The 24,670-nt window shown below is 42.6% G+C and overlaps 1 protein-coding gene across 2 annotated transcripts in view; it reads right to left on the reverse strand.

Moving 5' to 3' along the window:
* DENND1B (DENN domain containing 1B) overlaps positions 1–24,122 on the reverse strand; it is a 181,597-nt gene extending 157,475 nt beyond the window's left edge. Inside the window, exons 1-2 of one of the 2 annotated variants that reach the window (XM_082225463.1) lie at positions 23,690–24,122; positions 18,456–18,520 (exon numbers count right to left, since the gene is read on the reverse strand). In XM_082225463.1, coding sequence (XP_082081589.1) covers positions 18,456–18,520; positions 23,690–23,706 — 82 coding nt within the window. In that variant the 5' untranslated portion in view covers positions 23,707–24,122. The remainder of the gene's footprint in view (positions 1–18,455; positions 18,521–23,689) is intronic. The other variant, XM_082225462.1, reaches the window with a different exon arrangement.
* Positions 24,123–24,670: the final 548 nt, after the last annotated feature.

The following is a 24,670-nucleotide window of genomic DNA, read 5'->3' on the forward strand; positions in this document are numbered from 1 at the left end:
AAATAAGGAAATAGGAAATGGAACGCAAGGAACCGGATAGCTAGAGCTCTCTAAAACCCACTAAGGAAGTTGCCAGGCAACTAGAAGCCCCTTCTCCTCTTTACTATACGTCCCTGTACTAAGCGTACCAAACCCCTAGACATACCAATCCTAATCAACCCCTCTTTTTTCCCCTTCTCTATCCCAGACACCCCCCCCCCAAAAAAAAGGAAAAAGCAACAACAGCAACAACAGCAACGCATGCATCTATAAAGGGGTACCCAGTCAACCAAGCGTTGTGAGCCCTACCAGTCTGATTACCTGGTGGTGTGTTTGAAGAGGCAAGGAGGCTCATAAAACCATGTGGGACCTTCCTACTAATTTCACTTAATGAAGCCAAAGGTAGTGGCCCATCTCCTTGCAATAACCAACTAAAGGATGAGAATATATATGTTTACATGTTGTCTGTTATGTGTGTTGTCTGTTAATACATATATGAGAATATGTATGTTTACATGTTGTCCGTTATGTGTGTTGTCTGTTCCTTCTGTCTCTGGCAGACTGCCTTTCTTAAGTGTGCATAGTTTAAACTGCAAGCTTGCTTCAAAATTTAAATCTAAGGAAGTCATGCTGGATCTTAGCAGTCCTAAATAAGAGAAAATGAGAATGAAGTGTGCAAATGTTTACCCCACCTCTTGCTTTGCCCCAACTTTTGAGATTGCGAGTCTACAGTCTTATTTTGGAAGGTGCTGGTAACCTAATGTTTCTGCTGCAAAAGCCTAGTTGAGCCAACTGCTCTCAAGCTAAAATGCAGTGTATGTATTTCATTAAGCATATGCCTATGAAAGTATGGTGTTCCTTCTAAGAAAATATCTGAGTCCAGTTTTAACTTTGATTTGGTTGGACAGAAGAGTTATTGTAAGGCTCCTGATATCAGTCTCTATAAGACTTCCTGGCCTCTTTTCTTAGAAAATGCCCCCCCCCCCCTGTTTCATTCTGTCTCTTTCAGGGTTTTTTTTTTTCCCTCCTTCTCCTTCTTATTCTGTGCCAGGTAAATTTACTCCTGAGTAAGCTTCCTTTAAAGGAAACTGCAAGGGGGGGCATAGATTAGGCTTACTATTGCTCTGCAAGTTCAACAAAATTGTCAAATCTATGGCTGTTGTAATTATTTGTGAGTGGTTATATCAATTGAATTAACTTTGCTTTATAAAAGATCCTCTCCCTATCTTAGGAAAATGTTAACTTCAATCTTCCTTTAAAGATAATTTCTATAGGTATGTGTGTGTTTCTGGTAGTACAAATCTTGCTATGAGCCCTGTATTTTAGGGTTGGACTAGATGACCCCAGGTCCCTTTCAACTTTCCCAATTTGTGGCTGATGAGTTGAAATTCAGCCCAGGTTGGCTCTTTGTTTTTTAAAAGGTGTGATGAGAGGTGAAAGCCATGATGTTTGAAGCAGAACTGGTGATATCAAGCATTTAAGTGATTACAGTGTTTATCATTTTGTCTATTATTTACAAAAATCAGACTTAAAAGTCTACTCAAAGTTTAAGCACATACAAATGGATAATCAAGTAGAATTAGCCTTGACCAATCCATTTGTCTGCAAATGGTAAGGCCGAAATGACTGAGAATGTTTAAAAAAAAAAAAATTCCTATGAATTCTAACTCTCTGGCCATTTTTACTCATAAATAAGAGAGCGGTTGATTGTTCCGCGAATGGCCAGAGGGATATTAGCCCTTTCCTGTACATAAAGGAAGCAGTCTCGTTTGCTTGGGCCGAAATCGCTAGCTTTGGTAAATACTTAAATTGCTGAGTTTCTCTTTTTTGTTTAAAATCAAACCCTGTTTTCAAAATCTACTCCATACCCTTCCCTTCCCTTATTCAAATGTTAATTTAGCCAAAGGATGCAACATTTTCAATAGTACAAAAGGTTTGCTGAGACATGAACTCTGCACATGCACAGAGGCTAGATCAGCTAAAGAAGAGAGAGAGAGAGGACGGGGGGGGGGGACTGTAAGGAGGGAGAGGAGGTTTCTTCCAAATGTAAAAGAAAAGTCAGAACCATTGAGGGAAATCACCCTTAATCTGTCTTTGCCCCAGGGGCTACTTAAGACAAAAGGCTACAAAAAAAAAAAAACAAAAAAAAACTAGCCCATCAAAAGTCAAGAGCTTTCCAGGTTCCAAATCTTAACATGCAAAATTCTTTTCACAGGTAAATATCAAAGCATTCCCCCCTGATTGGGAATTTTAGGAACAGCATTTCCTGACAGGCTTTTCACATGAAATAATTTTCCCTTTTAACAGGATATGTGAACCCTGATAACAAAGTGTTTGTCCCTTTTCCTCCCACAGCAACTTTCTTTCTGTTCTGTGAAACAAGTCTGAATCCCTGCTGTATTAGTGACCTCTATCTCTTTGTGCCTTTGACATTTTTTTAAGTTACAAATAATCTGTTTTCATTTATTTAATCAGTTTCTCCATGATGTCTATGAAGTTAATCGAAGCACAACCAAACATTGTTTGTGGAATGGTACTTGTTTACCTTTGGCCTGAGCATTTCTTACTAATTCTGTCATTTTGGCTAGTGCAAGGTACCTGCACAACTTTAAATTGCCATTCATTTTATTGGTATTAACTCATTTCCCAGTATTCCGCTATTAACATTACAGCTGATGTCACATCAAGAAACACTTTTATTTTCATTTGGGATGTTAGAATGCCAAAACAGATTACTTCAGGTTACTTATTAATTGTGTGTCTTAGCATTTATTTATTTTTGGTTCCTCATAGCTCATTTTTGTGTGTTTGTGTTTTACTTTGGGGGACATGTTCATCACATGTTGAAAGTCAGTCTCACGAAGTTCTTTTACTGAATAGCACATAGTGAATTTTAAGTTTTCCTCATTGTTTTTCCATTTTTTCCAGTCCAGTAGTAATATGTGTGGTTTTGATAATATCTTTGTACTATTTAATAATAGTTATTTTCTGAATCTGATGTCTTTGTGTCAAGTCCATTTTCATCTAACTGGTAATCTAATTTTTTGCTTTCTTTTTTATTTTTTAACCTTTGTATTTTTTACAGTTCTCTTTCTATACATGTGGAGTAATTTTTTATTTTATAATATGAAAAGAACAACAACAACAAAAATTAAGTGAAGGAAAGCAAACAAACTTAGCAGATAATCACAGTAATTATATGGAAATGTGATAATGAATAAAATGTTTAATCCACTAAGATTGTTATTATTTGCAGCTTCCCATGGAAACTGGAGGACATCCCTTTTACCTTTTGCCCTTTCCTTGTCTAACTGTGTTTTTAAGTCACCCCAAAACCCTGCCCCCTTACAGGATATCACTTCTACAGATGTGCAATGATGAAAAGCAGCAACAACCCCTCAACTCAGTACTTCGCCATCGCAAGACCAGCAACAACAGACAACAGAGACTGCTGGGGGAGTGGGCCTGACAAAGGGGGGTGGAGTTGACTTACAAGGACATCTTTTCACTTGAACCTCAAGCCTCTGCTCCAAGATTCAAAAGATACATACGTAAAAGATCACAATGGTGTCAAGATATGCAACAGATATTTAATTATTTTGTTTTGTATTATGTGTTATTATGTAAGAATGTTGAAATGTGTCTGACAGTGTGATTTCCACAAAGGGGGGCAATTTATTGTGTGTAACTGTTTTTATGTTTAATGTCTTATTCCTTACACACCAGTGGAGAATTCTCATGCATTTTATACTTTCTAATAGCTCACACTATTGTGTAGTCCAATGTTTAGATAACCACAATTCGTTGTCCCACCTGGCACTATGCCAACCTTCCCTACCCATTTTAAAAAATGTGCTAAAACTTGCTTTACCAAGGAGAAGCTTCTAAGAAACATGAAGGTGGATATGCTTTGGTTTAGCAGGAATGATTCCTTATAGACTTAAATTGACTTATTTGGACAACTGCCCTTGTTAAGAATGGTTTTCTTTTAACAGATTGGTTTGAAGAGTTGAGAACCATGGGGCAAGATAAATTCAAATTGGACTCAGTTTGAATTGGGCACGTGTATCCAGGCTGCAATTAGCCTTTTGGTCCTTTAAGTGCAAGTGAGCAACCCCCATGCGTGCAAAACCACAGCCTATAATAAAATCCCATAGCTAAAGGCCAAGGCGAAGACATCTCCCTCAGAGATGCCCAAACCTGTGCCAGCTATGGTGAATGCCAGGCGACATGGTTAAATGAAAGCCCTGAGGGGATTCAACAGACAGGATGTGTTGCTGTAGCACTATGTCAGTGTGAGACCACAGAAGAGCTAGCTTGACACCTGAGAAACACACAAAAATGGCGAAGGACAAAACACCAACTGCATTTTTCAGTCAATTAGACCTTCCTGTTAGGTGCAAAGCATAAAACACTATTGAGAATGCCACAAGTAATTTAGCAACAAAATACAAGAGATGTTCTTTATATAATACCCTATATGCAGCTACCTGCACTGATATACTTGCAAATGACCGTAAGAGGCATGGCTTGCAAGTCCCTTTCAGGTTTGCATAAAGCCACACATCCCATTCACCGAGATTTAGGGTGCGGAGAAAAGATTTGCAAGTTCTTACAGAACTTTAATGCAAATCTATCTCCGAATGGGGGACTGATACGGAACGGGGGGGGGGGCAATGTCTTCTTCACTACAATATATTTGCTCAATTTCTCTAGGACTCCATCACCCCTCCCCTGTCCTCCATAATCTCTCAAGTAATACTGTCAAAATCCTGTTACAATGTATCCACTCTGTTTCTGCTTTTGCTCTCTAGTACAGAGTGGCTTAGAAATCACTGAAATCTTCAAAAATTGATATAAAATCAGCCGTGGTTCTGATCTGCTCGTTCTCGGTGCCATTCAACTCAGTTCCCCTTGGACTCCATGATGCTGTCCCTACTTCCATAATCCCCAAAGCGGCAGGTCACGTACGCAGGAACTTCTTAATCCTGTCAGATAGTTTTGCAAATCCTTCCTTCGGGCAATACTAGGTGACAGACGATGTATATTCCTGGCCCATTGTCTTGCCACCACCGGTACTCAATAAATGTGTATCTATGTATATTTCCCGCTCCGCATATCCCCCCTCCCTCATCCGAAAATGCTAATTAATGTAATCCCACCTTTTCATAATGTATTCATGACGTGTAAAGTATATTCATGATGTAACTTGTGAAACCCAACCTTCCCATAATGTATTCGTGACGTTTCATGCACTGTATTCTGGGACATGGAGGGAAATCTCAAAAGTTCATGCCACCCCTTTCTCGCTGTTCAATCTCGCCTTGAACCTGTTGCGCAATAAACTTGGATCTTCTGCAGTTTGCTCCTGCGTCCGGCTGAGCTCATTTTCTTCCGCAGGGACCCACGGACTTAGTCCGATGAGCTGGGTGGCAGAGTAACCCCGCACCCAGAATTTTTCCGTAACAATAGCTGACCTCTTTTCTTTCTGTTTTCACTAGCATGAGGAATTCTACAGAAACAGATACCAGACCACACTAAATTCATCTTCATCAACATCCTATCAGACAGCCTGTTCTACATTTTTTGGTCCCAACTGGCAAGGTGATACCAAACTCCCCACACTCCCTTCCACCCTGCATCTCCCAGGTCTTTAAGAACTGGGTCAGCCCTTCCTACTTCTAAAAGGTTAGGAATGGGGGAGGGTCACAGTAATAAAGTTTCCTTGACCTGCTTCTCCTATCTCTTCCATGATATGCATACCAAATATCTTGCCAGCAGTGGTGAAGAGTGCTGCAGAAAATTCTTTGCAGACAGGAGATAAGGGAACAAGACAGTAGCAATCTCTCTCCTTCACCCACCCACCCACCAACAGATTACACAGTAGTAATCATAGTCCCTGAGCACACAATTTCCAAGTTATACTGTGAAGACCCTAATAACTCTCCTCCTCTTCAAACCCCCATAGGAACATAAAATATCTAATCTTTTCTATTTCTGTGTTTGTAAGTCCCATTATAATCGCTATTTGAAGAGAGCATGTCTCTTGAAAAACACTGGTTCAAGACATCCTCTAAATATGATATAATTAGTTTTCAACAAAGAATCTGTTAAATTACACCACAATACTATAGAGTTCTAACATTATAAGAGGCTGACTTTTTGTCATTTATCATGCTTGTAATGTGATAAAACACTTTTAAAAAGAAGATGACATTTAAAACACACATTTTTTACAAAGAAAATACGTCTGTGGCTAAAATCAATGTTCTTAAAGTGCGAGGTGGGTTTTCCCAAAGGGCCAAGAATCATTAAGTAGTAAGGTGAAGACATAAGTAGATAATGGGAACAGAAAGAGAAGAGGAAAAAATGTCAAGAAACTATACCCCACCCAAAACAGCTCAGAAAACACTTCTCTTCTTAAAGGAACATTTAGGCCACAATTGTCCCAAGAGACATATTTGAAACCACAGCAAACCACATGCAAAGAGGAGCTTTTCATGTTTGTGCAAAAAACTACAGATCTTCAGCTAGCTGAATGGTTTGTCCAGCTCCTATATCCAGAAGAACAAAGCAAGGACCCAAAGAACCATACAACTAGCTTTGTGTGCCCAATGGGGTTTTGAATTTGTAAACAATGCCAACTCACAAGCCACTTTTGAAGCTGAGAATTCAAAGGCAGTTTGTGATATGACATGGAGGCTTGCTGTTCAAAGTAATAATAATAATAAAACCCTAGGCAAGCCTATGCCCTTGGATGCACCTAAAATAGCACTTTGGACCAAGTCTTTGTATGCAAGGGAGTCTTTTGATATCAGCAGGACTTACTTTTGCATTAAAAAAAAAAAAATCCTTACTCAGCCAGGAAGATAATTTGGGTTACCTTGGGCTACTCACTATCATTCAATCTAATATGCATCTCACAACATCATGGTGAGGATGAATAAAATGATCAGAATCAGGCCACTAATTGTTGCAATTGTCACCTTAGTGACAAAGTTTGAGAATGCTTGACCCAGAAACTGAGAGTGTGGTGGCTGAACAGAGTGCAGGTAGTCTGCATGCAACCCCCCAACCTCATTTTATGTGGCTCCCAGAGCCTCCGAAAACTGTCTCATTCTTTCATCCCATCAGAGTTTGTTCCTTCATTTCCACCTATTTTTTCTGGCTTTTATCCCTCTTCCTACCTTATTTCAGAATAACTGGAAGGGGTGGTATTCTACTTGTCAAAAATAAATTGATACTTCAAAACTTTTTTCTGATTATACAGCTTGGGAAAAAGAAAGGGGGTTGCCGTCTGAAAACAAATTTATAGGCTGTTGCCTTGTGTGTACATATTCTGCATCTGTATGTATGTGTGTCAGTTATAAAGGTTGTGTAAGTCTTAAACCAGTCCCGATATGCAGTGGTGGACTGGATGAGGGGCAGTAGACTGAAGCTGAATTCTGGCAAGATGGAGACCCTGTGGGTGAGTGGTTCCTAGGTCTGGTAGATAAGTTTATTGTCTGTTCTAAACAGGGTTGGGGAGAAACAAACACACACACACACACAGAGAGAGAGAGAGAGAGAGAGAGAGAGAGAGAGAGGATCACGTGTTGGTTGGGGATATTCCTGGATTCATCTTTGTCACTAGTCCAAATAGCCTAAGTGGCTTGGAGCACCTTCTATCAGTATTGGCAACTATAATAATTCTTGGATAGGAACAGTTTGGCCACGGTGATCCATGCATTGGTAACCTCAAGGCTGAATTACAGTGGTACCTCGGGCTACAAACGCTTTGGGTTACAAACACTTTGGGTTACAAACTCCACTAACCCGGAAGTGGTACCTCGGCTTGCGAACTTTGCCCCAGGATGAGAATGGAAATCGCAAGGCAGCAGCGGGAGGCCCCATTAGCGAAAGTGGTACCTCAGGTTAAGAAATGTTTTAGGTTAAGAACAAACCTCCAGAACAAATTAAGTTCGTAACCCGAGGTACCACTGTGCTCTATGTGGGGTTGCCATTAAGGCCGGTCTAGAAGCTGCAACTGGTGCAGAATGCTGTGGCTAAGCTGCTGTTAGGAGCAACCTACCACCAGTATGTAACAGTACATAAAATAATCTTCACTGACTGCCAATTACCTACTGGAAAGAGTTTGAGGTTTTTACTGCTGATATACAAAGCCCTAGGCGGCCTAGAACCTGTTTGCATGGAAGTTCACCTCTTCATGGAACCCTGCTTGAACTCTTCTGCTACATGCCCAAAAAGTTATTTTAACAAGTAATAGGCCCAGAATTTTTAGTGTGGTGCCCACACTTTGCAATGCACTCCTCCCTGGAACTTGTAATCAAATCAACAATTTGTCATTTTAGGCATCTCCTTCAGGCTTTTTTGTTCAACCAGGCTTTTACATGGTAGCATAATTTGATAATGTTCATGCTGGTTTTTCAAAGTGAATTAACATACTTTGATTGGTCTAATTTTGTATTTTAATATTCTTGAGTGGTGGGCAGTTTATAAATTATTTAAATAAATAAGGTTATCTCCTTTTAACAGCTGGTGTTATTGTCCAGAATCAGATGTACAAATTTAAAACATCAGCTTCTGTAACTGAAATGTGGTTTCAGTGAGCCTTTAGCACACAACTGTTATGACAACACTGTGGCATTATTTGTCTATTTAAGGCAAACGTGGTTGAGATGATCACATACAACTTCCTGTTTGCTCAAAGGAGAACAAAGATGTACACCTAAATTTAAAACACAAAGGGGATAATCAAATTTCCTTCATTATTTATACCATCCCCCTGTCATTTCTATTCTGAGAACCAAATCCATATACAGTAAATGATCCCTAATTTAGCATTAAGTTGCCTACACTACAGATATAGGGTGGTGTTCAACTATGTTTGAATCAGACTCACTGAAATTAATGAACATGACCAAGTTAGGGCTATTATTTTCAATAGGTCTACTCTGAGTAAAACTTAGTTGACTACCCCTACAATCAAAAGGTTATCTAATGAACAGATTAACATACAACCACAATGTACATCCAGGTATCAGCATGCAAACAACCTAAATTCTACTTGAAACATAATGTTACCATTTAGGGAAAATAACATGCTAACACTATTGTTCTGAGACTTAATGGAAAATTCTAAGAGCATAAGAAGATTTTTCAAAAGTAGCCCACCAAAGTTACTAAATTACACTCTTCAAGCCTATTAAATGAAATTAGCAATCAATACAGTGGTACCTCGGGATAAGTACTTAATTCGTTCCGGAGGTCCGTGCTTAACCTGAAACTGTTCTTAACCTGAAGCACCACTTTAGCTAATGGGGCCTCCTACTGCCGCCGTGCCTCCGGATTCTGTTCTCATCCTGAAGTAAAGTTCTTAACCTGAGGTACTATTTCTGGGTTAGCGGAGTCTGTAACCTGAAGCATATGTAACCTGAGGTACCACTGTACCATCCCAGCTGGCCCTCACACAACAACATGCAAATCACTTGACACACATCTCCCTCACTTTCAGGTCTGGATGCCTAAGAATTCATTTTCAGATATACCGTATTTTTCGCCCCATAAGACGCACCGGCCCATAAGACGCACCTAGTTTTTTGGGGGGGAAATAAAGGGGAAAATTTTTTATTTCCCCCCCAGGTGCGCTCCGCTAATCCCGAAGCTTGGGGCGTGCGGAGCTCAGCACGCCCCAAGCTTCTGGGTGCCGGCAAGGTCTCCGCTAGCTGTGGGAGAGCCGGCCGCCTCTCCCAGGGCTAGCGGGCCGCTGCGCTAATCCTGAAGCTTGGGGCGTGCGGAGCTCAGCGCGCCCCAAGCTTCTGGGTGCCGGCAAGCAGTCCGCTAGCCCTGGGAGAGCCGCGCGGCTCTCCCAGGGCTAGCGGACCGCTGCGCTAATCCCTATGCTTGGGGCGTGCGGAGCTCAGCGCGCCCCAAGCTTCTGGGTGCCGGCAAGCAGTCTGCTAGCCCTGGGAGAGCCGCGGAGCTCTCCCACGGCTAGCGGACCGCTGCGCTAATACAGAAGCTTGGGGCGTGCTGAGGTCAGCGCGCCCCAAGCTTCTGGGTGCCGGCAAGCAGTCCTCTAGCCCTGGGAGAGCCGCGGAGCTCTCCCACGGCTAGCGGACCGCTGTGCTAATACAGAAGCTTGGGGCGTGCGGAGCTCAGCGCGCCCCAAGCTTCTGGGTGCCGGCAAGCAGTCCGCTAGCCCTGGGAGAGCCGCGGAGCTCTCCCACGGCTAGCGGACCGCTGCGCTAATACAGAAGCTTGGGGCGTGCTGAGGTCAGCGCGCCCCAAGCTTCTGGGTGCAGGCAAGCAGTCTGCTAGCCCTGGGAGAGCTGGGTCTCCCACAGCTAGCGGATAGCTTCCTGAAGCCTGGAGAGCGAGAGGGGTCGGTGCGTACCGACCCCCCTCGCTCTCCAGGCTTCAGCGAAAGCCTGCATTCGCCCCATAAGACGCACCCACATTTCCCCTTCATTTTTGGAGGGGGGAAAGTGCGTCTTATAGGGCGAAAAATACGGTATAATTGATTACAGAGGTCTCTACATCTTAAGAAGTTAGAAGGGTAACTGATTAACACAGTCGTTATTCCTGCTAATAAAACACCCTCCAAACAGGAGCACAATTCCCAGTATTTCAACAAAGGGCTGCAGATTGCAAAATGTGACCCATCGACTGCTCACTGCCTATCTCTGTTTGACGCAACTTAGCAGCACAAACCCAAATGTGACTTCGGTTCCTGAATCCTGGATACTTTTTAAGCCACCATAAAGCCTTTCTCAGTCTTCCCCTCTGATTACAAACTTCAGCATCACAATACTGGAAAGTCCTCGTGGCTCTTGAGGAGACCCTCCCTGGAGCCCAAAGAGAATTTTCCCTATACTGTAGATTATGAAGGAGCAGGACTCTGGTGCTTGCTGGCTTGAAAAAGGCGTGTGGGGCCCTTGCTGCTGCTCTGCTAGTGAGGTGAGAGGCAGGAAAGATGGTTTCCAGCTGGTCTTCCCTGTGTGGCTTTCCCAGCCTCTCTGGGCTTGTGGTGCTCTGAGGCAGAGGGACTCCCCTGAGTAGAATCCCTTCTATAGCCACCAAATGAAGAAGGTTCAAGGTAAAGGTCCAGAATAAAAGTTTTAAAAGGACTGTATGAGTTCTCTCTGCTGCTGCACTATCCCACTCAACAGCTGATGGGCAGGAAGCCGTTCCTTGCAGCAGGGCTTGGCTAACATCCTGCCTTCTGAAGCACTGCATCAGTGCAATGCACCCTGTACTAGCACTGAGACCATATCTCTTTCCCACCATGCCAGTGCAGGGGTGGTGACTGGCACTATGCCAAAGAGAAAAGGCTGCTATATAGGATGCCAGTCATTCTTTTATGGCATCTGTTCTCATACAGACTGGGCCAGAAGGCTGCCTAGCAAGTGGAACAGAGTCAAACAGTCTTCCCCATTTGCCAGGCTCAAGACTATACTTGTGCCATGGCAATGCACACTCCTGGAACCTGGGTCCCTGGTGCTGAAGCACACATATATGGCTAGGTTTCCACTGAATTTTGCTTTGAACGCATCCATTCATCCCTTACAATGTACAGTCCACTAAATAATAGTAAAGTTCAAATGAAGGTTCAGACATGTTTGAATCAAAAGCTTGAGCTTAACAAGAAGCCAGCAGTTGTTCAGCAGTAATTGCCAAGCACTTGTCTCCTTTTACTTGTTCTTGGATACCACATACTTTTTTCAGCAAGATATATAGGGCAGAACCATCTGCTTGATGCCTTTGTGTATGTTCACCTGCACTAGCCACAAAGCCAAGGGCTGTCAACTTGCAAGCAGTTATCAGCAGCATCCTGCAGGAGTGGCCTGAAATGCTTTGGCCAGGATGTCTGTGAAGACTCAACACAAATTGAAATGTAACCAGTAGTGTGCCTTGCAAAGTTAGTTTGGTCCAGCAATATTTCCAGTTCTGGGGAAGGGTTGTAGCTCAGTGGCAGAGCATATGCTTGGTGTGCAAAAGATCCAATGTTCAATACCCACTATCTCCAGGCAGGGGTAGAAAAGCCTGAGACCATGGAGAGTAGATAATAATGTGTTAGATCAGGGTTTCCCAAATGTGGGTCTCCCAACTGTTTTTGGACTACAATTTCCATCATTCCTGACAGCTAGGGATGATGGGAGTTGTAGTCAAAAACCAGCTGGAGATCCAAGTTTGGCAAATCCTGATCTAGATGGACAAATGATCTGACTCTGTATAAGACAGCTTCCTATGTTCCTAATATTAGACTGAATTGCAATATGAGCTGGAAAACCTCACTGAGAAGGAAACAAATGTTTTGGTTAGCAACCAAACCATCAGGGAAGTTGCTCTCCACCCAAAAGTGATGCCCACTGTGGGCTTAAACAGTAAGCACCGGATTCCTTTCTGGTCCAGCAAAGACTAGCGTCATTTTGTTACATAGACAGGCATCTTTCTTCCTCAATCACACAACAAAAGTGGAAGAAGCTGTCAATGTGAAACTGACAAATCTTAATATAAGTGTTAACACACTAGGATTTCTGCTTTCTTAAGGCCTCCACATGATTTTGCGATATATATATTTTTAAAAATGTAATGTTGTCTGCTCAAACTATATTTTTCAACCTGTTTCTACCAGCCTCAGCAGCCATATACAACAGCCCACCAACTGAAAATGAAAAGTTCTCTGAAAGGAGAGTGGGGATGGCATGTCAATCAAGTGCCCACCTACAACACACAGTTGGTGAGCTGCAATTGGCTTGAAGAGTCTCGCGTTTTCTTTTTTGAGGAATTCTTGTAGTCTATTTTACCTCATTTCAAGATCCAAGGCAGCTTATAATATTAAAAAGCTAATACAAAAGTTCCTAGGAAGCTCAGAAAATATATTTTATTTTTCAGCATCAAGTCAAGCTTGGCTTAATCACCAAAGCCCCCCCCCCCCCAATAACAGCATAATCACAATATGCCAAAAAAACCAAGGAGCAACAAAGCTAAACAGGCTTCCTGGGAACTGGAGTTCCAAACCCCAGATTCAGTTACTAAAAAGGCCCTATCATATGTGAACACCTGCCTCATACCAGACAGCCGGGCAGGGGGAGAAGGAAGTCACAAAGCAAGGTTTTGGATGAGGTAAGGCAGCAGAAATCAGAGGTAGGAGGGAGAATGATGGGGAGAAATTGTCATTGATGCCCAAATATTACATATAAGAAGTAACACGACACAACCTTTCCATCAACTGCAAACTAGAGAAGTGTTAATGTGAATAAACTGACTCCTATCAGAAGATACATATTAATTATAGGATAACAAGCCAGCATTACACTATTTTTAAAAAATACTTCAGCAAAAGGGTTTTTAAGAAATACAGAAAGATTTAGAAAATTTCCACCAGTGGACATTTTTCAACAAAAATCCGATAACTGTATAGGTCATATTAAGGTCTTTTTGCCTCCTAGCCCAGTCTTTCCTGCTGCTCAGTCTTTGCAGGGAGACCATAATTTTCTGCTTTTGATATTTCTACAGCAACACTTATGACTGTGATGTCATAAACTCAACCCCAACTTCACAGCAAGATCAAGCACAGTGAGCAGATGGGATGCAAAGAAGAAAGCCCATTTAAAATACAAATCTCTTTCATAAAGAAGAAAAGGGTGCAGGCACAGAGGGTGAATGGGGCTCATTTCTAAGTATGACATATTCAAAAGATTATCCTAGCATGAAAATCTGTTTAAGGCTAGACCTGCAACAGACCAAGTAACTGTATAATTCACTACATTTTATGTTAAATTTATTAATTTAAGTGGAAGGTAGAAAATGCTAGTCAGAGGAAGGACTGTTATCAGTATCAAGACAGAGTAGGGGGAAATGTTTACAAAGTGGGGGAAAATAAAAGAGTTATGGTTTTAACACACAACCTCAAACAGAAAGTCCCCCACCTTCACCAAATGTGCATACCAGTAGCTATGCCTTCCTATACAACATTAGGGTCCCTGTTAGTGGAGGGATGTGGAACTTCAGTCCTGGGGGCCAAATGCAACCCTCCAGGCCTGTCTGTCTGGCCCTTAAGACTCTTCCCAGGCCACATCTCCCACCAGTTCTGTGTTCTTGAACTGTGACCATGCTTCTTCCTTGCCTTGGTGGAGCACAGATAAGAATTTGTCAGTGCATGTAGAAAGCAGCCTACTGTACAGAAGTAAAATTCACCTTAGGTGCTCTGCCCACTTTTGCCTCTGACCCTACCCACCATCGATATGTGGCGCTGGAACTACATTTTTAAGAGTTGTTTCCTGTGATCCTGGAATAAAGTTTAATAAATGACTCTATCATATGGATAAAGCCCCTAGGCAGGGCACTGTTTTACTTGTCATTTGAAAAAGACCAGGTCCTTTAAAAAAATTTATTTGATTCAGAATTAAATCCAAAGATGGGAGAGAATGGTAGTAAAATGGATGCAGCTGAAGACCTGGGACACAAGATGAAGATCAAAATGATTTGGAAGTGAATTTATCCTCTATGGCCCCAGATTATCATTAAGTTCATTCAAATCCTACTATTATGTGATATTGACCTTGAAAGGGTCCTATTTAGGAAATAAGCATGTGCTGAATTTGTGAATTCAAGATAGAAAAATGACCAAACTAATCTCTTGCAAAGCTGAAAATATTATTTACACATACTGTGCCTTAACAGTCAGATGAATTCATAGTATTCCCAGTATACTGTGTCCTCATTATACTGTGCTACCAACAATTGACAGACTATGATAGGACTCTGCCCTGAGACCAAACTAAATTAAATATAACACAGACAGAAGTGATAATAAGTAATACAGGGTGGAACCTTACACCTGTAAGAAAATAATTAAGACTTTTCAAAAAGTGTTTACTTGTTATTGCCAGCAAATCCTCTCATTTAAAAATACATTGACTAGGATGTGGCCAGGAAGGCTGGTATGAAAATCTAACTCATACAGCGATTATTTCCAAAGTGCAGAGTGTAACTACCCAACTCTCACCATATGAAAGAGCAACCTAGACACAAAGGGCAAAATGAAAAGGGGAAGGCAGAGGAACACATACAAAAGAGACATCTAAAAGCATCCGTCTCTCTGACCCAAATCATAACTAAGGTGGCAGCTGCAGGAGCATGTGAGGGAAGTTAAACCTTAACAAAAAAATTAAAGAAATGGTAACCAGATCAGAAGCTAAGGCAGGTATGAAATTCAAAGAAAGGATATTGCAAAGACAAGGATATTGCTCTTGAATATTTCCAAGAATATTTTCCACCTTCCCCTCCCCACCCAGTTACAGCCCACTTTCCAGTCATAGTGCCCTGAAAGAAAGCTTGCAACAATGAATTATCAAGAAGTCTGAACTATTAGTCCCAAAACCAGAATGAGTTTGATCCAATGATTTCCTTATTCCATCAGAGGAAGGTAAACTTTGGATCTATCCCAATGAAAGTCACTAAAACAATAAACGACAGGACTGAATAAAAACCAAATATAATAATTTTACCCTGCCAAAACAGGCCTTGGGTGTCCTTCCCAACAACCTTTATGGAGGTCAACCTGCAGTCTTCATGAAGAAGTGTATCACACAAAACAGCTACTGAAGAAACCCCACTCCTAGAGAATGCCATTGTAAGCTCATATAAGGAATGTACCTGGCAACCACTTAAATGGTCTTAATGGTACATGCTTAAAAACTACGTGACTACATTTGCAGAAGCCTCTGGCTTACACACTCCCCCTTCTAGTGTGGACACAAGAAGAACAAAGGCTTTTGCTTCCATTTTTGACGAAATACAATTTCACTATTTCTTCCAAAGCCAAGGGAACTGTGGTTAATTTACACTGTGGTTAACTCAAACAGCCCAGGATCTATTGTGGCTTGTTCACTAACAAGAGTTTGAAGTAATCAGAGTTTCACAAGTTCAGGCTAACAGGGAACTCTGATTAGTTTAAAAGCAGAAGCAGAAGCTTTCAATCTGCTCTTCATGGCCATATCAGAGGAGCAAATGAACAAACCCACAGTTCATTCAGACTCATTCCATTAACACTAAACTATTGCTTAGCACTGCAGTCAAACCAGCCCAGTGTGGTAGGAGTTTAAATAGAAGGCCTTTTATCAAGGCCCAAGCCATTGAGGAATCTAAAAGGTCAGCTCTGGCCCTTTGAATTTCGCTTGGAAATTAACTGGCAACCAGCAGAATCATATGGGGTTGCCAACGCAAACAATATATTCTGGATCCAGCGGAGTCCAGCAGTTTTACACACATATGCACATGGAGTCCACCACAAAAGCCACACAAACAGATGACAGGCCAACCAGCCAGCAAAAGCATAGCAACTCTTGCATGATACAGTCCAAGCAAAGTGCCTGTTAATAATCCTACTGCAGCATTTTGGATCAACTGAAGTTTCCAGACTGTTTTCAAGGGCAGCCCCATTCATCCAAGAAGCATGAAGGAGAAAAATAAAATACACATAGTGCCAGTGTGGTTATTCTAGAAAAGAAGAACTGAATTATCAGAAAAAGTGACTACACAAAAACAAAGAAAAGGTGAGACATGCCTAGATGCTTTATAAGAGATCTAATATGAGAAGTACAAAGTACTGGACTGCACACAAAAAAGTCTCATGATCAGAAAATTGTTTGTTTTAACCAAGAATGAGAATAGAATCAGGAGTCAAGTATAGGAGTAACTGAATAGAGGACCAAAGAGTGAACTTTAAGTAAGGAAACAGAAACACATGCAAAGAAGGAAAGCAAAATGCAGTGTTGGAAAGGCATGCAATCCAACAGGAACCATGAAATGGTGTTGCACACAGAAGAGCAGGGCGTGGGACAAGTCGATGACATGAATAAGTTCAGCCTATGATAACCTGAACAATGATGCAGTCCAAAGACAAAACAACCCATAGGGCAACAATACCTTGGTGAAACTGGCAAAACAGATCCCCAGCGTAGACAAACCAGCTGAGATTCGGTATAGAAGCAGCCCATAATATTGCAAACAACAAATGTTGGAAATGACAAATCTTGGCAATGTCTTATATGGCAGTATTTTCAACAGCTGATCATTGCTATTGCTCAATGACTAGAGACCTCAGTACTGTTCATACCATTTCAAAAGCTCCGCATAAAGGCACGAAAACACTTCTGCTTTGGCATACTGATTTTCTCCCCACAACACTAGAAAAACTTTCAAAGTTTGTGGTCGCATAAACGAAGACAAACCACATAGCATATTTCAGAAGAGGCTGTTTAAGCATGTTATTCCTGTACCTTTCATACAGAGTGGACCAGAGGTAGCCACCAACAATCAACAGTAGAAGAGATGCTGTTTCCTTTTTGAAACACGCATCTTCATTTCATCTCATTTTATTTGTCACAGACATGCTAGAAACAGGATATTGTGTATATTCTTTTTCCTCATGTTTGTATTATCTGAAAAGTCTAGTATCTGCTGCCTCAAGTAATTTAGTCCTAACAGGTTTGTTCACAACCCAAGTTGCAGAGGTGTCATTAATAAGGAAGGAATAGTTACAGATAGGTAGCCGTGTTGGTCTGCCATAGTCAAAATAAAAAATTCCTTCCAGTAGCACCTTAAAGACCAACTAAGTTAGTTCTTGGTATGAGCTTTTGGTATTAGTTAGTTCTTGGTATGAGTGTGCATGCACACGAAAGCTCATACCAAGAACTAACTTAGTTGGTCTTTAAGGTGCTACTGGAAGGAATTTTTTATTTTAAGGAAGGAATAGGACATCCAGTGCCCCAAGCCTAATAAAAGAACCAAACAAATAAAAAGAACTGATTTACGCAGTTAGGAAAGAAAAATCACATGACACAGCACTCTCAGGATGGTACCATTTCAAGATGCAGGGAAGACAGCACATGTGACGACTTTCCTTCAAGAAAAATTCCTTCCAAGTAGAAAATTAGCACTAGCCAGCAGCCTCTCCCATACACGCTAACTCTCCACAAGCAAATTATATGATTCTGCATGCCAGAAACTATGACATGGCTCCCTACCTATATCCTTAAATGGTACAGTCCTGAAATAGCATGGCTACTTACAGGGGCATAGCCAAAGAGAAAATCACCTGCTTAAAACATTCTAATTATACATACTGCTAAACACAACTTATTAAATTCATTAGAATGTGCAAATTGAAAAAGGTCAGAAAAGCTAAAGCATGAACTTAAAGTAAGCTGCATGTCTCCAATTAAATATTATATTTGTCGCAACTAACAATAATAGGGGTAAATAAAACACATGTAACATAGTAAGCTGTAATTAATTTTCCTATTATTGAAAATCTAGTGTCATAAAAAACCAATTTAAGCAATAATTAAGCATATGTCTTTCGATATATTGCCTACATTTAAAAAGATATGTGAAATAAACAACCTGAACATATATTTTGCACCTTTAATTTATACGAATGAATACAAATGGCTAAAGTATATTACCTTCATTTTCAGAAGCCTGGCATTTTACCTGTAGCACCAAATCAAAAGTACTCTCTGGGTTTTCCCTGGAAGTAAAAACAAAACATTTAATTAGTTATGCATGCATCACAAGAATGCAAACTATCTGATTACAAGGGTATTATCGCTGCTTTTGGTTAACATTCAACTGCATGTTGACTTTAAATTGTTCTCCTCCTTATATCACAAATATATTCCTCTCTATCAATCCATGATGAGATACACACATAATTGCATCAAGATTCATGTCCAACAAACAATTTTCAATCTTGCAGGACATGTGGTGTTCAGGTAATACACAATCTGTTTCCACGTGGATCTGACCACTGGATGATGGGAGGAGGGCTCATGTGGGGGAAAAATAGTCATGTGAATCCACACGGAGGCTGACAAATGCAATGACTCAGATACCCTGTACAAATCAGAAGTAACATTTGCTTTTATCTTCTGAGAAAAATGATTACTTTTTCCCCAATAGTGAGCAAAAAAACCAACTGCAAATATGAGATTACTTATTTCAGGGGGGCAACGTATACAAAAAAATGTGTTATCTGTTAACTTGTTAGCATGTTTCCTTACAGTCCTGTACATCAGCCAGCTCATATTAAAACACTGAAATAAAAATCAAACTTTTAAAGTCAAAGAATGTCTTGTTTTTGAAAAAAGAACTGAGAGCTCAGCGGCTGAAAACCACTCCCTATTTAAAGCCATCAGATTGTGGACCATTCTCCCACACAGGGGCCATCAGGTTTTTTTGGATGAGTGGATGGTTTCCCTCCCGCTACATTGTTGCACTGCTATTTTGCTGCTCTTGTAACTTTGTTTAGTTTTGTGGTTTTAAACTTTCATTAATTGCATATTGTTTTGAAATGGTGATATTTTATGTAGCCCACCCTGGGGCCATGTGTGGAAGGGTGGGCTATAAATAAATGAAACCGTATAAATAAATAAAGCATTCAGGATTAAACTGCTTCAGAGTTGGTTTCATGTTGTGAATATGGCTCTGAAAAAATAGCATGGAGCGACTGCTTACCATGCAAACTCCATCCCAAGTTCTTATGACAGTACCAGTATTTCCTTCTAATGTCATGTAAATGTTTTGGGAGTCGGTGTAATGTACCAAGCAGACAGATCTGGACTAGAGAAAGCTGGGTTTAAATCCTCACTCAGCCATGAACCCAATCTCACTGCATGACCTTGGGCCAGTCTGGTGTTCACTTAACAATCCTAGTAAGACAAGCCAGTTTATTGGTCCGGGAATTAACTACGTTCTATTTGCAAACCTGGGATAATGCCAGGATTCTAAATGATTACTTCAGAGACTATTGGCTAAAAAGTGCTTATCAAATGCAGTTTACTTCATATGCACGTAACCTCTTCAAGAAGAATGCTGGGCTCAGCACGACTAATAACAACAGAGAAACCAGTATACAAGCAAGCAGTAATTATTTCAGGAACAGGAACAGCATGTAGATGAAGAGAGAAAAAGAAGTTTCCTCTGAAGTTACAAGAGGAATAAAAGTCACTAGAGGGTTGTGCATTGGAGGGGGGGATTAGCACAAAACCACCACCCAAAATAACCAATGTAAGAGAACAAAAGAGAGTTACACTGCAGCTTCACTAATGAAGAAATGTTTGTTTAAACCAAGAGACCAGAATCCAGAACCTAAGGGTTAGACTGAAGGAAGGAGAGTCGCTCTCCATGTAGGAAGAATTTTGTCCATTTCACCACTGCCTTTTTTGAACCACTTTTTAAAATAATAATAATAATAATAATAATAATAATAATAATACAAACAAGAACCTTCTCAATCAAGTTAGGCCCCATAGAGAAATGGAAGATTTGTTTGCCATCTTGGATCAGACATCATAACAAGAACTGAGCCACGTAATCTTGTGCTGATCTGCTTCCTTATTGGATTCCAATACATAGAGCAGAGGTATCCCTTGGAACTTTATAGTTTTAATAGGGTTTGTCTTTGACACTCTTTGGGGTTTTTTTTCCTTTTCTCTGTTGTTTTTTTGTAATTAATTTTGGGGGGTAATCAGGTATCAGTTGGAAATTTGAACTGAAATTGAAATATTAACACACATACCAATTATGATATAATTTTGCTAGGTCCTAAGTGATAATGGTAAAAATGTCAGAATGACACCTGAGGAGCTATGAGCAAACTAGAAGCTCATATTAAAGAATGTACTAATTTTGTTTTAATGTTTATGTTCTTTCTGTATTTGTAATTTAAATTGTCAGAAATAAAATGATTTTTTTTAAAAAAAAAGTAATAATAGATTCTCAAATAACATATGTTCCCATGCCCTTGTAGCCCCTGATGAACAAAACAGGTAAATACAGAGTCAGAAGTCATCTTCTCTTGATCATGTGACTGAATAGTAAGTACATAAGTCAAAGCAGATGTAGTAGAAGCAACTGAAGATGTACATGCTGCACTCAAGAAGGTCAATTAGAGAGTGGGACAAGACACCCAAAAGGATGCATAGAGATCATTTTAATTTGTGTGATGTAAAATGCAAGCTAAATTGAACAATATGGTTGTGACTGTGAGCCATTTCTCTCACACACCTCCTTTTCTTCTTTTAACTACAATATTGTACCGTACATCCTGAACCAAAATTCAGGGAAGGTAAAAGCGCCCACCTCCTTAGTCCTTAATCCCCTGAAAATTCCAACACACACATACCTAACTTCAATTTGGAGTGGGGAATTAATACTATCATGCATATCCACATACAAAATAAGATTTGCCATACAATCCTCTGAATGTTTACTCAGAAATACCGTAAGTCCCAATGCATTCAATGGAGCTTGCTCCCAGGTAAGTGTGCATAGGAATGTAGCCTTATTTGAGTATCCAATTTGGATCCCTCCTAAAACAGCTGCAAGAAAATTTGGGCAGTTCAGTCTGCTTCTAACAGCAGAGGTGCCCACAATGACTAAAAAAGAAACTTTATATCATAGCAGGTCCGCTAACTGTAACCACAACTTCTTGTCTCAGGAACTAGATAAGTATCTCATCAATTCAGTCTCTGAAATGATAGTAGTAAATTTTTGTGCTTCCTGCTGTGCATATCTACAAATTTGCTTCCACAAGAAGGCCTTTCAAGTTTATTTGTCCTTCACACCATATTTTAAAGTGTCAGCCCACAGCAATAAATGTCAGACAGGCTTTCAGGTCTATTCCAAACGGTTCATCATAAATAGATTACTGTCACTTTGTTAAAGTGGAGGTTAAACTTCTTATCACTTTAAAACTACTCGGAACCTAAAGTTCAGCAAGTCTCACAGGGTCAAGGCTTTAACTGCAAATACGAGGCAAAAGCCCAATCATTCACTTTGCAAATATATCTGCTTTAGAATTGGCTAATGCAGTCAAAATGTATATTGGCTTACAATTCAATGTCAAAACAGTAAACAAAGACTGATCTAGGAATTCTTTGGCATCTTCTGTTCACATCTGGACTAGTCACTGGAATTTCTTTACCAAACTAATACCCCACAACCCTAAAATGCCCTCTATTGAAATTGGGGAGGGGTCCCCATACCACTGCAGGGGCCCCCAATGCCAAACCACTATTTCATAGACTCTAGTATGAGTGTTTTGACAGGCTGCAGGGTCCCCATGATATGCCTTGCATATTCACCCAACCACGTGCAGGCTTCAGGGAAAGGCATGATGATCTTCGCAGAAATTAAAGCAGCACCCAGTTCCTGTCAAATATGTGGCTGACAGTCGGGGAGGGAGGTAGAAGAGGAGGAGGAGGACTCCACTAGTAAGGTATAGGAGTCTGAGTGCCAGATGTTCATAAGGAGGCTGAAAATGTGCACTGGAGATGCTGAGGGAGGGGTTCCCCATGCCGGCTGGCAGTAGAGTTGCCAACTTCAAAACATCCTCCACCCTAGCCTGCTCTTGTACCTTTAGCAACTGCTTAGTTCCTGAAAGTCACGGGGAGAAGCTTTTCACAGCACTGTCACCTGGTGAACTGTGCAGAGGTCAAGCTGCTATTTAAAAGGACCCAGGAGGAGCAGGAGACATTTTTAATTAAGTTAAAGCTGTCAGATGTGTAAAGGACAGTGGGTGGAAATCTTCAGTTACCTATGATGTTTGTGAAGTGTTTATCAAGAGGGTATACATAAAAGGAAGAATAATATTGGGGTGGGTTATTGGTTTGTTTCGTTCTTGTTTTTTATTAGGTACTTTGTATTTTTTACCTTGCTTTTTCATGCTGCAAATCTACAGCTGAGATCTACAACCCCGAGATCTACAGCTGAAGGGTGGGACACTCCCAAGCCAGCTGAAATGGCCAGAGTGCTGGGGGGATCAGGGTTCGAATCTCCCCAACTCAGCAGTTCATTTGGGTGACCTTGGGCCGGTCACCATCTCTTAAAGGTAAAGGGACCCCTGACCATTAGGTCCAGTCGTGACCGACTCTGGGGTTGCGGCGCTCATCTCGCTTTATTGGCCGAGGGAGCCGGCGTACAGCTTCCGGGTCATGTGGCAAACATGACTAAGCTGCTTCTGGCGAAACCAGAGCAGCACATGGAAACGCCGTTTACCTTCCCGCCGGAGCGGTACCTATTTATCTACTTGAGCTTTTGATGTGCTTTCGAACTGCTAGGTTGGCGCAACGGGAGCTCACCCCGTTGCGGGGATTCGAACCGCCGACCTTCTGATCGGCAAGCCGTAGGCTCTGTGGTTTAACCCACAGCGCCGCCACCTGCGCCCCTCACCATCTCTAACCTCCCTCGCAGGGTCGTTGTGAGGATGAACTGTAGGTGGGGGGGGGCAGAACCAGGTGCACCACCTTGAGCTCCTCGATGGTAGGTATATCTGTGCAAATATAAATATACAAATGAATAAGACGGGATGGGGGGGGGGAGATGGAGGGCGTGCAGGTGGTCTTTGCGCCATCCAGGCAAGGGAGCTTGCGCGGGTGGCTGCTGACCCTGACCTGCGGAGACAGGGGAGGGGGGGGCGAAGGTCTTCCCTCCGCGGCTTCTCCCTCTCCTGCTGGCAGTGGGGCTGAGGTGTGGGGCGAGCGAGGGGAGAAGGCTTCGCGGCCTAGCCCCACGCCGACGCCTCCCCCGGCGTCCCCTCAGCAGTGGCTCCAGTAGCAGCGACCCCTTCCTCCTCCCTCCTCCTCCTCCTCCCTCCTGGCCTCGGCGCCTCGCCCTCCCCGCCGCCGCGTCCACTCACTTGATCCGGCAGTCCATGGTCGCATCTCGGGGGCGCCTCGGAGGAGGAGGAGGAGGGCGGCAGCACCACCACCACCCCCGGCGCGGAGGAGACGCGAGGCGGGCGCCGGCCCGGCCTGGGCGGGAAAAGGGGCGCGAGGGTCTCCTCGGCCCTCCTCCCTGCTCGGCGCGCTCTCGCTGGCTCTAGGCCCCGGGGCGGAGGCCGGGCCAGGCTCCCGGGGGCGTCCGGGCCGAAGGTGCCCGCCGGCGGCCTCTCGCTCGCTTCGTCGGCAGCCAGAGCAGCGGCGGCGCCTCCCTCTCTCTCCCCTCAGAGGCGTCTCTCTCCCAGTTCCTGTCGCGGCTTCGCCGGCACCTGGCGGGGGAAGCAGGAAGCCCGGGCGAGAGACGCTTCCCGGGGCCGAGGCTGAGGCTGCCCTGGCCCGGCGTGAGGGGTGGGGGAGAAGCCGCAGGAGCCGCCGCCGCTTCTCGCCGTAGTAATAATAGTAGTGCAGCGGCTGAGGGAGGTTGCCAACTGACGCGGGGCGCGCGCGCGCTCCTGCCGGCCTTTTTCGACCACCGGCCCGCGGGAACCCGAAAGTTGCGCTTTTATAGCGCAGGAGCGGGAGGGTTCGCCGCCGACTCTGCTGAACAGCCCCCCCTTTTTTGGGGAGGGAGGTGGAGGGAAGTTGGCAACCGTCCAGGGACACAGTCCACGGCGCGCGAGATCTGGGTTCGAAGCGCCGCTTGCGCCCGGCCTTGTTTCCCTGGGCCTGATCATTTCCCTCTCGAAGGGTGGAAGAGGCTCCCTCCACCTGTCCCCGTGGGAGCCACCCAGTCTGAAGCTGGAGGGGAGGGCTGGGTGTGAGATATATAATATACATACATACACACATACACACACACACTATATGTGTGTGTGTGTGTGTGTGTGTGTATGTATATGTATACAGTGGCGTAGCGTGGGTTGTCAGCACCCGGGGCAAGGCAAGTAATTTGCGCCCCC

The sequence above is a fragment of the Podarcis vaucheri genome, assembly GCF_965113315.1.
Source record: "Podarcis vaucheri genome assembly, chromosome: 6".
Classification (NCBI taxonomy): Eukaryota; Metazoa; Chordata; class Lepidosauria; order Squamata; family Lacertidae; genus Podarcis; species Podarcis vaucheri.